We start from the raw sequence: 17,460 nt of genomic DNA, 5'->3' as shown, positions 1-17,460 counted from the left end.
AATAGCATCAGTTCTTGAGAAATGAAATTACTTCAAACGGCTGCAGGCTGACTACAGTACAGATGTTACCTTCAAGATTCATTCTCTGAAATAATACACATTTATCTAGTGCACATATTTCTTGGGTACATAAAGCAAAAAAAAAAGCAAAAAAAAATTAAACTTTTCTTCAAAAATGCATGCATTCTTTTAAAGCACTGTTGGCAGCAAAGATGTCCCTTCCTCAAACATTTACAAGTGTAGAAAAAGTGGACTAGGCACTATGTCAATCCCACACCTGTAGTATAGGTCCCACAAATTACTTTCTAGTAAAGTATCAGACCATAGAATCTTTCTCCAAATTGTTGAGTCTCTCACATGCCTTTGGGCAAACTCCAGCAGAGATGTGAGTTTTTTTCAACACAATAAAATCTGAAAAAGTCCAAGGGGGGTGTTGACTTTCGATAGTCACTGTAGTAATTTGCAGACTTGAATCTCATTCAGCACCTGTGCACTGCTGTACATTATGATTCAGAGTTCAGTTTCAACCATGTTAAATCTAAAAAAGTTCCACATAAGGTACAGTCAGACAGAGATGAGCTTTTTGAGGAAAATAGTGGACACATGTTAAAGAAAATGAAACATCTCACAAACAAGTCATTCCCCCTTCGTTACTCATTACATTGTGTTGTGTTTCATTTCATTATCCTGCTGAAAATCTCCAGACCTCTTATGCTTTTTTAGGACAATAAGAATAAATGGTCAGTAAAGAATTACAAAATTTCAGCTGTACTACTATTTATTCAATTAGCTTTACCTTGTGTTTACTATAGTGCTGAACATGCAGTATAGATATCTTCAGGTCATCAAACCTGGCAGCCATATCACCCTGCAACTCAAAACTTGCAACCTGCCGAAGCTATGTAGGTGTGAGCCTGGTCAGTACCCAGATGGGAGACCTCCTGGGAAAAAACTAAAGTTGCTGCTGGAAGAGGTGTTAGTGGGGCCAGCAGGGGCATTCACCCTGCAGTGAGTGTGGGTCCTAATGCCCCAATGACAGGGACACTATGCTGTAAGAAAGGCGTTGTCCTTTGGATGAGACGTAAAAACCGCGGCCCTGACTCTCTGTGATTATTAAAAATCCCAGGGCGTTTCTCAAAAAGAGTAGGGGTGTAACCCCGGTGTCCTGACCAAATTTCCCACTGGCCCTTACCAATTATGGCCTCCTAATAATCCCCATCTATGAATTGGCTTCATTACTCTGCTCTCCTCTCCACTGATAGCTGATGTGTGGTGAGCGTTCTGGCGCACTATGGCTGCCGTCGCATCATCCAGGTTGATGCTGCACATTGGTGGTGGTGGAGGGGAGTCCCCATTACCTGTAAAGCGCTTTGAGTGGAGTATCCAGAGAAGCGCTATATAAATGTAAGCTATTATTATTATTATTATTGTAAAATCTTTTAGATAATCTACCGAACCTAGCTCCTGTCTGTGGACATTAAAAGGTACTTTTCCAAGAGCACTAATGTCTCTAAACCGTCCTTGATCCGAAGTCATATAAGTTCAAAATGGTTAAAGTTTATAAAACTGAAGTATGTAATTGTGACATAGTGCTCTGTCACTCATTCCAGGCAGGACTAACACATACATTTCACTACATGTATCCATTAATTTCTCCAGTATTATTAGCCAACATACTGTGGGTGAACACACATAAGCTAGTATGCATTCATAGATGATTGTATACATTACATGCATTATCCTTCATTTTCGTTCCCTACCTGTTTAAACTTCTTAGCAAACAAAACACTCCCATAGACAAAACTTTAAACATTTTTTTATTTTACTTATGTGTTTGTATGTGGGGTGCTGTACCTTCTATTTGTTTGTCACATGGGTCTGGGAGTGCAGAGCTGCTTCCGTCTTTCTTGTAAAGGACCCAAGCTGAGCCGCAGGCATTCAGCTTGGCTTTATAATGTCAGAGCGCACATGTGCATTATCCACAAGTACAGTAGAAACCACATAAGTAAAATGTAAGGAGGACATACTGTTAATATCTATGTTTGTGAACTGTGTGCCTCAGTATGTTTATTATGTACAGGTGTGTTAATTGTTGTAACCTCTTTTTGGTATAGTCAGGGGGGGAGCTTCTAGTAGAAAATGAGCCCCACCAGCACAGATTAGAGAAAGAGAGTTATGTTGTAGTGTTTTTTTTTGTCTTGTTATGTTGTCTTTGAATAGTAAAAGAACTATAAAAAGTACTACTTTTGTAGTGTCCAGAATCATCTTGCACTAAAGTGCTTTGTGGTTGAGCCATTTTTGTTTTACTTCTGGAGAGGGAGAATGAGAGGACCCACATAGGCAACATTACCTCACGATAATAAAACTAAACACTAATTAAAAAAACTGCAATCAATTTTGAAGCCTTCCAAGCAAATCCCTACATACTCACATTTGCAAGTGAAATGCAGATAAACTATGGGGGAATGTAGAATCTCTACCAGGACTGGAGTTCACTGCACAAACAGTATCGTGAAGAAGAACAGTTTGCACTATTGGCTGCTGCATTTTGTGAAGCATGTTATACAAAGGAATGCAATTTGAAGTGCAAGTTTGCAGAAGGTTTCAGTGTGAAGAAGCCCACCAAATTTTACATTAATTTAAACACCACAGCATTTCCTAACACAGAGATAATGATAAGTCTGATAACAAAATGACAGTCAGGAACCCATCTTGCTTTAAGCAGTTTACCTCCATTTGTTATCTGTTAATTATATTTTCACTAGGTTTTCTGGATACAAGAGGAAAAAAACAGTGATCAAGTGACCATCCTGAGCTACAAACCCTATTTTGTGGATTTAAAATTTCATCGCATTGAGCAGTCACAGGTAGGGATTACATTTCGCCAAGCAGATAATGACCCTATATGATTAAATAAGTAATTTCTTGCATTTACTGAAAACCATTTATCCCGAAGAATCTCAAAGCACTTTACATATACAGTAGATGGGAATCTATTTCATTCATCAGTAAATTGGATGGCATGTATAATCAGCCATTATGGGTCAGCATCTCCACTCTGTCACATCAAGCTGTAATTCTGAGGTATGTCTGGGCATGATGCCAAGTCGATTGGTTCTGTAGTGATGGCAAGGCGCTTTTAAGTTTAAGGTAAGGCACAAAAGGCAGGCACTTTCCCTTTTGTCAGCATGCCAATTTAGTGCAAATTAATTTGCAGTAGTCACATGCACTGGTGCATGAGAAAACTTGGAGCACACCACAGCAAGTAAAGGAACACTGTTGTTTTCATAATTGGTTGCCATGTTTTTTTAGGGGTCTTGGTTAATTTACTTAGAGATCAGAGGTTTTCAAGCAATATTGAAAGGCTGTAAAAAGGTGGAACTAATTTAGGAAGGAGAATTCAAGTGTGTGCTAATGCAATCTTAAGATACTGTAAAACTTCCAACCTGGAGCTGAGCCAAAGTCTGAGAAAAATTCTATGCACCTCCACTCCCCCGATGTTTCACAGGGAATGCTCCCAAGCTTGCAATTAAGCCAATAAATTGCCAAAGCTCAACATGAGCTTGGAAGTGCATTTGCGAGATTGATGACACAGTAAAAACCAAAATTGTAGTTTTAACTATTGCAGACTCACACACAGCTGCTGGTAGAGTGTGCACATCAATGGAAAGCTGAAAATTTAAACTAGTTCCAATAAACACATGAATCCAGTTCTTATTAAAGTTAAACAGCAGTATGGTAGCATCTGTGATCTCACAGGCCTTGGGTCCCAAGTTGAATTACTGACTAGCGTGCTTTTTATGTGGAGTTTCAGTCTTCTCTCCGTCTTAACCTGTTTTTTTCCGGTTGCTCAGGTTTCTTCCCATCTTCAAACACATGCCAGCTTATTGGTGGGTTGGCGTGCTTGTATCCTGAGATGGAGTGGTGTAGCCCACCGTCGTTCCCTATGTTTCAAGGACAGGGTTCAGGGTTTGATGACCCTTAAATACCTTGCCTGGTATACACTAGTTATTTAAAGCAACCTACCAATGCAACCTACCCAGCAGCCATGTCACCTTGCAACTTACAACTGGCGACCTACTAAAGCTCAGCAGGTGTGAGCCTAGTCAGTAGCTGGATGGGAGACTTTGGAAAGCTAAGGTTGCTGCTGGAAGAGGTGCTAGTGGGGTCAGTAGGGGGGCGCTCATCCTGTGGTCTATGTGAGTCCTAATGCCCAGTATTATGACAGGGGACACTATACTATAAAAAAGCAACGTCCTTCAGATGAGACGTAAAAACCAAGGTCCTGACTCTCTGTGGTCATTTAAAATCCCAGGGCGTTTCTCGAAAAGAGTAGGGGTGTAACCCTGGCGTCCTGGCCAAAGTTCCCACTGGCCCTTACCAATCATGGCCTCCTAATAATCCCCATCTAAGGATTGGCTTTATCAGTCTGTTCTCCTCCCCAGTGATTGCTGATGTGTGGTGAGCGTACTGGCGCACTATGGCTCTTGCAGCCAGTAGGGGAGTGCTGCACATTGGTGGTGATGGAGGGGAGTCCCCATTACCTGTAAAGCACTTTAAAGTGGAGTGTCTAAAATTAGCTATATATGTTTTTAATAGTATTAATAATATTATCTAGTGGCAAGTGTCCGTATGCTCTCGTATCTCTTGCCTGAGGGCAGTGGGGTGAAGCTCATGCCCGGGGTGGTAACTGTCCTCTGTGATGGCCAGAATTCTCATAGAGCTGTTTAATCTCTGTGAGACCACAGCTGATGATCTTCTGGGCCACATTCACAATTTTCTGGTGTTTCCGTACCAGATAGTGATCCCATTGGTGAGGACGCTCTCGATGACGCAGCGGTAGAAGTTCACCAACACAGGTACTGGCATCCCCCATCATCTGAGGCACCTCAGGAAATAGAGGCGCTGCTGAGCCTTCTTCAAGGTAGAGTCCGTGTTCACAGTTCAGGTTAGGTCATCAGAAATGTGAATTCCCAAAAACCTAAAGCTGGTGACTGTTCCCACTTCTGTTCAATACTGAGTGGGCTATGAGTGTGCCGCGTGTGTCTCCGAAAGTCCACTATTAGCTCTTTTGTTTTATTCACGTTCAAGTCCAGGATATTGCTATGGCAGCACCTCCTCAGCAGCTGGACAACTTCATCCCTGTAAGTAGACTCGTCACCATTGCTGATCAGGCCTATTATAGTGGTGTCATCCACACATTTAATGATGTGGTTGTTCCTGTGTCTTACTGTGCAGTTGTGAGTGAACAGGGAGTACAACCTCGGACTCAGACAGCAGCCTTGTGGGGTGCTAGTGCTCGGGGTGAGTAGTGTTGATGTTTTACCTATCCACACCACCTGTGGTCTCTCGCTTAGGAAGTCCAGCAGCCAGTTGCAGACAGAGTTACACAGTCCTGTGGCATGGTGCCCCTGAGCTTTGTCACCTGTTCACTGGGTATGATGGAATTGAATGCTGAACTGTAGTCCACAAACAGCATTCTCACATATGAGTTCTTAGTGGCCAGGTGTTCCAAGGCTTTTTTTGTCCAATGGCAGTGCCCTGCTGCGACACGGACACCTGTGCTCCTGTACTTTCTTTAGTTTTTTTTTTCGTTACTCATTAGTTAGTTATTTTTTGTTATTTTTGTTTTGCTATTTTTCTTTTTTCTTTTGGCTCTTGTTTACATTTGCTTTTTTTTTAAGTGTTGTAGAATGTCTATTTTAGTAAACTACACAGTACTATTTGCAACACTGATTCTCTCCGACTTTCTAACTACATGCCTTCTCATGCCGGATCACATAAGGAACAACAGTCGCACACTGCTTTCTTATACAAGGGATGTGCTTTTATCACTACGGCCATCCCGCGAAGCGGCTAGCCCCTGCAGTTTCATCAAAGATGTGCCCGAGGACATTCGTGCATGGGGAAACCACCAACCGCGGAGAAGAGGCAAAAGAGGCGTCTGGCAGTGGCTCAGGAGAAGAGGGAGCAGACCACCCTTGCCCTCCATGATCATGAGCAACACGTGTTCCCTAAGGAACAAGATGGATGAGCTTCGGATCAATACCAGAGCGTGCTTCGAGTACCGTGAGTCTGGTATGATGATCTTTACTGAGACCTGGCTTCAACAAGACTTCCCCGACTCTCTTGTGGAAATTGAAGTGTTTTCCCATGTTCGCTCAGATAGAATTGAAACATCTGGGAAAAGCAGAGGTGGTGGTATTTGTGTCTTTGTGAATGATAAGTGGTGCAGACAATACTCTGTGAGGAAGATTATCTGCAATAAAAATGTTGAGCTTTTGTTCCTGAGTCTCAGGCCTTTCTACCTTCCAAGAGAATTCGGTAACATTATTATATGTGCTGTTTATCTTCCTCCCATTGGAAATGCAGCGGCTGCTCCTTCTCAGGTAGCCGATTGTGTACATGAGCAACTCCAGCAGACTTCGGAAGCTCCCGTGTTTATTTTGGGTTATTTTAATCACTGTAAAATGGAGATGGCATTGCCTGGGCTTGAACAGTATATCAAATGTGGGATGAGAGAGAACAGAGTTCTAGACAAATGCTAGGTAATATAAAACAAGCCTATACCGCCAAGCCAAACCACCTGTGTCTAACTCTGATCACTGTTCACCTCATCCCCACTTACTGGACAGCTCTGAAGAGCAGCAAACCTGTCAGTAAGACTGTAAATGTATAGACTGATGATAGTATTGAGATGAAAGGGTGTTTTCTTTGCACAGACTGGGAGATATTTCATAGTCTGGAGGTTAATGAGGCAACAGAGATTTTTACAGACTACATTAATTTCTGTGTGGACAGTGTCATAGCCAAGCAAAGCATAACAGTGGACCCCAAATAATAAACCATATATAACTAAGGATGTGATAGACTGCATCAACCGTAAAAGACTCGCTTTTAAAAATCAGAATCAAGAAGTGCAAGTGACATTACTGCAAAAAGAGCTTAAACTAAAACTCAGGAATGCAAGGAATCAACACAAGGAGACATTGGAGAGTGACTCTGAAACAATGAACTCCAGGAGGTTGTGGCAAACAATGAAAACAGTCACAAACATGAATTCCATACTTTGGATGAGCTGGCTAAAGCAAACGAGCTGAACGACTTCTATCTGAGGTGTGAGACTCAGATAAAACATGACTTCTTTGGTGCATGTGATAGTATATTAGATACTATTACAGCTGACAGTAGTGCTGGTAGGTTTGTAATAAGTCCGCAGATGACCACACAATCTTTCAAGTGCATATGTGCGAAAAAGGCAACAGGCCCCCATGGCATCACTGCCTCTCTTTTAAAAAACTGCGCAGAGGAATTAACACCAGCATGGTGCCCCATCTTTCAGAAGTCCTTTAACTCTCACTCTCTTCCAGCACTGTGGAAAAAAGCAATAATCGTGCCAATACCCAAAAAGCCCTGTCCTTCAGATAACAATGACTACAGGCCGGTAGCACTGACCTCTGTTGTTATCAAATGCTTTGAGAGGACTATGGTATCCATGCTGTGCTCAGAAGTGAACACTGTACTGGATCCATATCAATTTGCATATAAACACAGACGGGGCACCGATTAACAGCGTTATGCATCTTGTTCTAAAACACCTAGAGGACCCCAATGCCTATGCTCTGATGCTGTTTGTGGACTTCAGCTCTGCATTTAATACGCTGCAGCCCCATCTATTGATAAGCAAGCTGAGGCAAATGTCTGTTAACCATAACATTATAAGATGGTACCATTCATTTTTAACAAATCGCACACAGTATGTCAGGGTCAACAAAACTCTTTCCAAGTCACAATCTATTAGCACAGGTGCCCCTCAGGGCAGTGTGAGCTCTCCAGTTCTGTTCACACTTTATACAAATGATTGTACAAGCCGTAGTCAAAACAACTTCAGTTTCAAATTCTCAAATGATACAGTTGTGCTTGGCTTAATGCATAGAGGTAGCAGCTCATCTGTATACATGTCAGAAATCCAAAGGTTTGTGCAATGGTGTGATGACATTAGCCTAATTCTGAATGTTAAAAAAACAAAAGAAATCGTTTTTGATCCCAGAGCAGTTGGTGATGACTCACCACAACAAACTTATCACTCAGGTAATTGATTCATATAAGTACTCAGGTGTACACATAGACAGTAACCTGTGCTGAACTACTCATGTTGAACTCCAAAGTTCAGCGGCGCTTATATTTCCTGCAAAAACTAACTGGTGTTTGGGGTTCGACAGGAAGTAATGCTACTCTTTTAGCATGCTGTAATCGAGAGCATTATCAGATATGACATTACAGAGTGGTTTGGTAATCTATCAGTTCATTTAAAATTGCAAATTACCCGCCTCATCCAGACAGCTTTGAAGGTCATGGGAGTGAAAAAACATCCTTCCCTGCAGACAATCTTTGAAAAATCCATAATCAAACAGGCGGGAAAAATTATATCAGATCCTTCCCACATCCTCAATTCTGAATATCAACTTCTTCCTTCTGGCAAACGTTTTAGGGTTCCGAAATGTAAGCCAAACAGAAACAAACATTCCTTTGTTCCACTATCCGTTAAAGCTGTCAATGCTAATGTCGAGGATAAACACAATTTTGACTCTTACAACCCACTTGAGTGCAATATGTTTTGTGATGTGTTATAAATGTTACATGTTGAGTGATGTGTAATGTTTTTCTTATTTTTTGTAATAGAATAATGTGCAATGTTTTTCTTTTCTTCTTTTTTTGTTTGCATTCTATTTAAATGTACAGGAGTGCTATGTGTCCTTAAAAAAATTCTCTCAGGGGAGAATAAAAAAATCTTTTCTTATCTTATGTAGAGCTAGGGAGACAGCATCATCCACTGATCTGTCTTCCTGCTAGGTGAACTGCAAGGGGTCCAGGGACTCTGTGATGGAGGAGTTGATGTATGACAACACCAGCTTCTCCAGGCATTTCATCACCACAGATGTTAATGCTACTGGGCGGTAATCATTTGGCACATCACTTTTGCCTTTTTCATCCAATTGGGTGCTGCATATTGGTGGTGGTGGAGGGTCCCCATTACCTGTAAAGCGCTTTGAGTGGAGTGTCCAGAAAAGCGCTATATAAGTGTAAGCAATTATTATTATTATTATTATTATTATTATTATTATTATTATTATTGGGGAGTGGAACAATAAGTGTTTTTTTAAGCAGGTGGGGACAATGGACTGTGACAGGGAGGAGTTAAAGATGTCCGTAAACACTGTGTTCAGCTGGGGTGCACATGTCCTAATGACGCGGGGTGGTATCCCATCAGGCCCTGCAGCCTTACGGACTTTCACCCTGCTCAGAGTCTTCTGCACATCCTGCTCTGAGAGTTTCAGAACAAACTCGCCCTGTACACTTGTGGTCTTCTCAGCAGTGTCCGTGTTCAGAGCATCAAAGCAGCCTAGAAATGGTTCAGCTCATCAGGCAGGGATCTGTTGTTCATGTCAATCTCCTGGCTGCAGCCTTTATCGTTTATGACCCACTGCAGGCAGAACTTGCTGAAAACACTGTAAATAGTTTTGGTCTTGGGGAAATTATCCAAGTTATTGGTAAATTTATTATCATTCTTGGTTGGCCAGTACTCCAGTTTGTGGTGGATGACAGGTTCTAAAACAAGGATCAGTTCTATCAGCTGGCAGCAGTACTGGAGTCCAGTAATTAGTCAGAATTTATGTTGCAAAGTTCCTGCCAGCACATTTTTTCCCAAAGCAAAGTTTCCCTCAAAATATTTGATTGAAACTGGTGAATCTGTGGACTTTTTAAATCTGCAAAAATACTATAATGAGTAAATCAGTCACTTTTGCATTGTGAACATCAAAATCAATGTGTTGCATGTTTAAAGTGTTTCAGTACTGTTTAAGAGCTTCCATTTAATTCCTCACCTGATGTAATAGTTCTAAACTATTTTCATTCTGTCTCTCTTTAGACAATGTTAAAAATTGAAGTAATTCCTACAGAGGCTGATTATTTAGAAGTATGATAGCTAGAATCATGAATTAAGTGTCTGAAGTTTCCACTAGTATCACCAAGTACAAAATCACAAATGCCATACAAATACTACAGTAGCTTCTTATTTATTCTATCTTAAAAGCAATTAGGAAAAAAAACATGAGCATGTGTTATACTTTAGAGAGCAGGCTTGTACACTTGCAATAATGTGGAGTCACCTGTCTGAAAGCAAAAAGAGAAATGACACAATATTCACACATTTCAAGTTCAAATTAATTACTCATCTTTGTGTTGGCTGCATGCAATATTAAAGTCATCAGAATGCAATAAACCTCTTGGAATTGAACCTGACAATCTTAGGTAAGGCTAACGCAGCAGATTCTCAGTTTGTCAGGTAATATTTCAGCTTCAAGTGAGGGAATGCCCCTTCACTACTGGAGCTTATTCCTCATCCATCAACAGCCTTTAAGATTAGATCTAGCTGTGAGAAGAGGAAAGACTGCATAAACCTCTATATGCTGGAGTTGTTAGAAACTATGTTTGAAAAACTTTGAACTGAATGTAGTGACAAGGACTCCAAAAGTTTAAACAGTTAAAGGTATAATCACTAATTGTCACAGTAAGAGATATTTGATGTTCAGATCCCTTTATGTTGAAACCTAACAGAAGGCATAGGGGACACCTAACAGAAGGCATAGGGGACACCTTTTCTTATCTGTGAGTCTTTGCAATGAGACAGGATTTTCTATGAAGCTAGGTAGAAAAAACAATTTTCATTTCCTAAGCTTTTGATCCCGAACAGGATTTCCTACCCATATTGAAAAAAATAAACATAGCAAGATCAAACATTCAGCTGGAGACAAAATTTGTAATACCAATAATGAGTAATTAATTCAGTTAAGCATATAGTATACATTAAACTACGCAATGTATTTATTGTATCTTTTCTGTTATTATTCATATTACTTGTATTATTTTGATCCAGGACTGAATGTAGAAGAAACAAGAAATAACTTTTTTTTATTTAAAATTCGTTGAAAGTGATTTGTAGTTAAAAAATCTCAATTTAACTGAGTCAGGAATAAACAAAAAAGATAGGAATATTACTCTACAAGGTCAATTTAACAGAAACACTTCACCGGCTGGTGCAGGAAAATAAAACATACAAAAAGAATAGGTAAATATGAACAATCATAGCTAGTTTACACGTTTTAGTTAAGAATAGGAACTTTTATCTTTGTTGTTTTGTATCTATCAGTCTGCACATATAAGACACTTATTCCTGTGTTATACCTACATAAGAAGGTCAAGTTATTTTCCTTGACACTGCTTCAGTGTCATCAGTAAGTGAACTTACTTATAAAAACTAACCGTTCATTCTCAATGAAACTACGGTTATCAAACACTTATATATTGTTAGTTGAGTAAACAGTTAGGCTTTTCTGGATAATGAACAGCTGAGTCTGGAGTCCAGGGCCATCAGTCTCCAAGATGCAGCCCAGCCAGCTTTTCACCAGTGAGCCTGAGGTTCACTGGAAAGCCAATTGAAGGAGTTGGGCAGTGAGCTGGAACAGTCTAGCAGCAGTGTCCACGGCCTTAAAACAGAGCTAAAAAAAGCCAACCAGGAGATACCCACCCTCCTTGGACTTCTTTCCAGGATAGTTAGTGCAGAGGCAGAAGTGAAGGACTGGGGGTCCGGATGACCACTTTGCAAGCCCAGATGAAGCATTTACTTGCTGAGAAAAAAACAGTTGGAGAAGAGGGTTCTCTCTACCAAAACCCTGCTGCAAAATAGTCACAGGGAAGGAGAGACATACTCCAACTAAGAGAGGTAACAGAGCAAGAGAATATCAATAACCTCTTTGTCTTTGCAAAGAATGTGAAGAAGCTGAACTCTGTTAAGGCTGCATATTAAGTAACAAAGCAGCAGTTAATCTAGTGCCTTAGTGGCTGACGAGTATGAGGGAAACCCTGAGGTTGCTTGTCTCTCAGATTATCCTGCCGGCAGGAAAAGACAGTGTCTGTCCTGTTTACTGTTCTAGTGAGGGGTGTGCTAGTCACTGCACGGAGAGTCACTGTTGTTCATATTATCCTGCCCACAGATGTAGAACACTGGTTACAATAGTTCAGACCAAGTGCACAAGAATTTTTCAGTCAGATTGTCATGGAGACTCTAGGTCTGGGGGAGTATTTAAAAGTGGCAGAGGAGGCTTGACTAACTTTGCAAGCAGAGTGTGAGCAGTAATGATGGGTCCTATGTGATAAAAAAAACAACAGGAGTCTGAGGAGGCCCCTGTCATCAACAGTCATCGACATGCACTGTCCAGAGGGATTTTGCCATTTGCAACCTCGATCTGAGAGAAAAGTTGACATATTCCCTGAGAAGCCAGCAACCACCTAGATCCCTGAGGGAGCTCAATGAAGGACTTCCCTGTCTCTGAAGGAGAAGGAATAGGAAATAACAATGCTCAAGTCCCAGGAGGCAAGGCAGATCAAGCTACAGATGACAAAGGGATGCTATTTCCATTCTAACTGGAAGCTCCAGAGAAGGAGGGTGGTGATGGTGCACAGGTTTTGGGTTTTGCACCTGGGATGCCAGCAGGGAAGCCTCCGTCCAAGTGAGAGAGTTTTACCAGGGTGGGGGGGGAGAGTGTGTCACAGGTGAAGGGTTAAATTCTTTCTCTGTACACCCCGTTCAGCAAAACACAAGCTTCAACATTAATGTATCGGCTATTGATAAGACTAGGAGCCTGCAGACACAAAGAATGATTGTTTTAACAATTCAAAAGAATTGTTTTTGTGTTGAAGACCAATCACAACTGTACCTGCCATCAGAAAACACTGACATAGCTCAGTTACGTAGACATCTTATGATTGCAGGCAAGTGGGAATCTTTTGAGCAATTGTCGTAGAAGTTTGCTTAACCAATAGAAATCAAATACAATTGAAGTTTTCCTTTTTGAGACTTAAGTTGTTTGTCTTCCTTATCAAGTAAGTGTATAAAAGGTCAGTTGTAAATTTTCTTGTCAGAACCATCTTCCTAATTTCAAGGAAGGTGCTTCTCTTAGGCCAAATATGCAATAAACTCTTCTTCTGCTCGAAAAAAGGTCTCCAGTAGATTTGTACTCTACACAGGGCTGAAGTAAATGCCCTCCCTTCAGTATCCACTGATAGGGGAGAGTGTCGCTGGGGTGAAGATGGTGCAGCTCTACCCACTGCCTCCTAACAATGGAGGGGAAATTATATTTGCATTTCATTCATTGTTCAGTAAAGTTAGGGTGATTGTCAATAATATAAAGATAGGGTGATTTGGCTATAACATACAATGTACAGTCCATATGTATTGGTATTATTAAGTGACTTTAACAGACTGCATTCACATTATTATTATATACTGTAAGATGTTACATTTCTCCAACGTGAATTTGCCTAATGCATCGCTTTGGATGAATGTAACTTCCACATTGGACAATGGTCTACTGTATTTATATAGCACTTTTTATCCCAAAGGATCCAGAGTTCTTTACATATTTTAGTAGACCCACTTCCTTCCCCACTAGTGTGCAGCACCCATGTGGGTGATGCATAGTAGCCATTGTGGTAACAGCACAACTACACAGCACATTAGACAGAAGAGTGAGAAATTGCTTCAGTTGAATAAAGAAGGAAGCTTAAATAGAGCAGACAGCACAAGCCCAGGGAGAAACTAATTCAAGACACCATGGTTAACATCCCTACTCTGTAATCAAAATAGTTAGGACCTCAGTTTAAAATCTCATTCAAAATAACAAACATCTTACAATACATGGTCCCCCAGTCACCAAATTGGGGTATTGGTTTGGGATTTCTGCTCAAGAGGGAGCAGCAACCTGGATTTTGTTGAAGATCTCTACTGCGAGATTCAGCCTTCCTTGACAACTGAAATTTAACAAGATTATGGTAGAAAGAGGTAACGCTGCTGTGGTGTATCCCCCGTAAGATGTAAAATGGTGCTCTCCTTATCTTTCTCTCCAGTTCCTCTCCACATCTGCTTAGTGTAACATCATGTACCCACAACACAGTGGATAATAGGCATGTTTGGCTAAGATCAGGTTCGTTATCCACTCTGCTGCTCGCTGTGTGTTTGTCAGCTTGACTGCAGTGTGCAAACAAGTTGGGTATGTGGTCAACATATACAGAAACTTGGAAACTGTAGGGATAAACTGAGCAATGCAGTCTGAGACTGCCAATATGAGACACAAAATGTCAAAACTTGCTAAAGTACTGTGGTACTGTTATTGTACAGCTGGCAATATGTTGTTCCTGTCACCACTTCCAAAGACAAATTATACAGTATAATCCCCAATCCCCAAAACCTTAACTATGATAAGAAACAGGCATAGACTCACCTCATGATATATAGATGGTTTTGATAGCGAAGGTATGGTGAATGACAACAGTTTACCATTTCCATCTTTGTCCACAATTTCCTGCAGAGGGGAAAAAGAGAGATGTCAGTCTCAAAATAAAATATATATTCTTCTAAATAATAAAAAGAGCTAAATTACTGTGTGAAATAACTCCATTTCCATAAATCCCAAAATCTACTTAAAGGTATTTTTTTTTCTTCCTGGATTCTTCTTAATGTTCTGTATATTTGTTATATTAAACTTCATAGCCTTGACATCATCATAATGTGTACAGTAACTCCAAGTGTAACAGGACTCAGCGCAGGAAAATGATGTCAGATACAGAAGTGATGTCCACCACTGTAGAATTCTGCCACTGCAGAGAACTGGCATTTTGGTGTAGTGGAGTTAGTTGCTGTTCAGAGAGTGAAGCTGTTTATACTCTGAGTATGTGAGCGATTGTGAGCAAATTCTGGCAGAAGCAGAGTTGTACACATTACACAAACACAAAATGCAGACAAAACCAAGAGTATTATACCTAGTAGCTTGACCTTGTACATCCTGCATGGCTTAACACAGAATCTCACTAGGAAAAATTATATTTATCACCGTAATGTCCGAAAAAGTGATTATTTTACAATGACATCTTGTCTTGGTACTCAAATAACTTTAGTTTGTGTGATGCCATGTGGGGTGTCTGCCGTGACTCACAGCAGGGCTCACAAGTGCAGCCTTCACAGAGTTTTACGGATGCAAAATGGCACATTGCACAGATGCAGCCTTCGGGCTCACAGGTGTAGTCTTAACAGTATCACAAGGATACAGCTTTTACTGGGCTAAAAGGTGCAGTTTTCACAATATCATTTGGATGCAGCTTTTACTGGGCTGAAAAGTGCAATCTTCACAGGGCTCACAGACAAAGTCTTCACAATATCACATGGATGCAGCTTTTACAGGGCTCACAGGCACAGTCAGACCGAGATCCTGACTCTCTGTGGTCATTAAAAATCCCAGGGTGTTTCTCGAAAAGAGTAAGGGTGTAACCCCAGCATCCTGGCTAAATTTCCCATTGGCCTTTATCAATCATGGCCTCATATCTCCTCCATATATACAATATCACATGGATGCAGCTTTTACAGGGCTCACAGGCACAGTCTTCACAGCATTTCACGGAACTGGACTAACTCGTACCAATCTCACAAATACTCTGTGCTTCATATACCTATCTCTGTCCTGCCGACTTCCTTGTCAGCTCTGACCTGACCACAGCATAGGCATGAGTTCTGGTTTCAGGCTTCTCCTCAGTACTTCGTATTTTTCCCTCTCTGTCTGGCTTATATGTTCTACTGACGAGCACACAGCTGCCTTTTGCTTTGGTAATTGATGCAGCTGCCACTCCACAGCCAATAGCCCCAATAGTCGATCTTGCTAATAAGGGTAGGGGGGAAATATTACATAAATGGTATGATGCTTTGAGGACATACCGCTCCTTAAGAGCTCTGCCACTCACAGCATCAAAAATGGGATAAAGCAGCAACTTCATGGGCTTGCATATAATGTGAACACTGAATTTTTCTTACCACTCCTTCAACTTCTCCCAAGAGGCAGTACGCAAGTGACAAACATTTGGGACAGGCAGACATGCACAATTGATTAACAACTGGTGATTCCAAGCTAGGTGGCCATAAATTAAAAACAATTGGTAATTTCAGATTTAAAAACATAAAATGCAGTTTGCTGTATTGGCACTTTGTTTGCATTCTGCCAATGACAGTGTTCTCAGATGGTTTGAAAAAGCATTAACACACACACCGAAAACACATCTCTCTTTAAGACACTCTGTCCCAATACACTAATCCTTTGCACTACCCTGTATTTAGTGAACTGTGTCCTTTCAACATTGTGCAAGTGGAAGTGGCCTTAATGGGATTACATTAAAGTTCCATATACACCATTTAAAATGACTGGTAACAAAGCTTTCTTTGTCTTAACAAGAGCTGTTATTAATCACAGGTATGGGTCTCGCAGGGGAGTGTGCTAATGCTAGAGATTATCACACAGAACATCCTAAAGTTCAAAACCAGAGAAGCAAGAGTCCCACTACACAGTATAGTTGATACTGTGTAATTCAGGATTTGACATAGGAGACAGGATTTGCTTAGCCTTCAGAATTTACAGGATGTAGGGTGTACTATAAGCCAACACCTGATTTTTGATATATAAAGATTGTCACTTCATTCCGAGAGAATATGTTAAAATAATAATAAATGTTAGGTGTCTCTTTAGTACAGTTTGTTCTTAAGTCTGAGCTAGTTAAACCCCACACATCAAACTGTTTGAAACAGGGGTACCAGCAGCTGTATCAACCTGCAGTTCACAACTGGCAAACCACTGAAGCTAAGCATGTATGAACCTGATCAGTACCTTGATGGGAGACCTCCTAGGAAAAACTAAGGTTGCTACTGAAAGAGGTATTAGAGGGGCCAGTAGGGGTCACTCACCCTGCAGTCGGTGTGGGTGCTAATGCCCCACTATAGTGACAGGGACACGATATTGTAAAAAGGCGCTGTCCTTCGGATGCAACGTCAGACCGAGATCCTGACTCTCTGTGGTCATTAAAAATCCCAGGGTGTTTCTCGAAAAGAGTAAGGGTGTAACCCCAGCATCCTGGCTAAATTTCCCATTGGCCTTTATCAATCATGGCCTCCTATCTCCTCCATCTATTAATTGGCTTCATCACTCTGTTCTCCTACGCACTGATAGCTGATGTGTGGGGAGCATACTAGTGCACTATGACTGCTGTTGCATCATCCAGGTTGGGCTGCACATTGGTGGTGGTGGAGGAGTGTCCAGAAAAGTGCTATATACATGTAAGCAATTATTATCAATTACAATGTTTCCCTGCAAATATCACTTTATATGAACAAAAGGTCAAAACTTAAAAATTGTATTTCAAGATTTTGCTCCAAAAAATTTCACATAATCTATTGGCAATGCCAAAATGAGACAAGCCCTTCTTTTGAACATGCGTAGAACAACCACAAAATATGATTCTGCACAAATGTGTATGATGAGAGAATCATACACTTTGCATCTTTAGAGCATATGAAACACATCGTGA

General features: G+C 40.9%; 1 protein-coding gene across 2 annotated transcripts in view; it reads right to left on the bottom strand.

Moving 5' to 3' along the window:
* The window catches only part of LOC148821802 (hyccin 2-like), a 145,910-nt gene that overhangs the window by 50,253 nt on the left and 78,197 nt on the right, over positions 1-17,460 (bottom strand). For both annotated transcript variants that reach the window (XM_088930727.1, XM_088930728.1), the window contains exon 5: positions 14,340-14,420. In XM_088930727.1, the coding sequence (XP_088786853.1) occupies positions 14,340-14,420 (81 nt within the window). The remainder of the gene's footprint in view (positions 1-14,339; positions 14,421-17,460) is intronic.

This window comes from Atractosteus spatula, chromosome 13 (genome assembly GCF_055471065.1).
Source record: "Atractosteus spatula isolate fAtrSpa1 chromosome 13, fAtrSpa1.hap1, whole genome shotgun sequence".
NCBI lineage: Eukaryota > Metazoa > Chordata > Actinopteri > Semionotiformes > Lepisosteidae > Atractosteus > Atractosteus spatula.
This window is presented reverse-complemented; position numbering and strand designations above follow the sequence as displayed.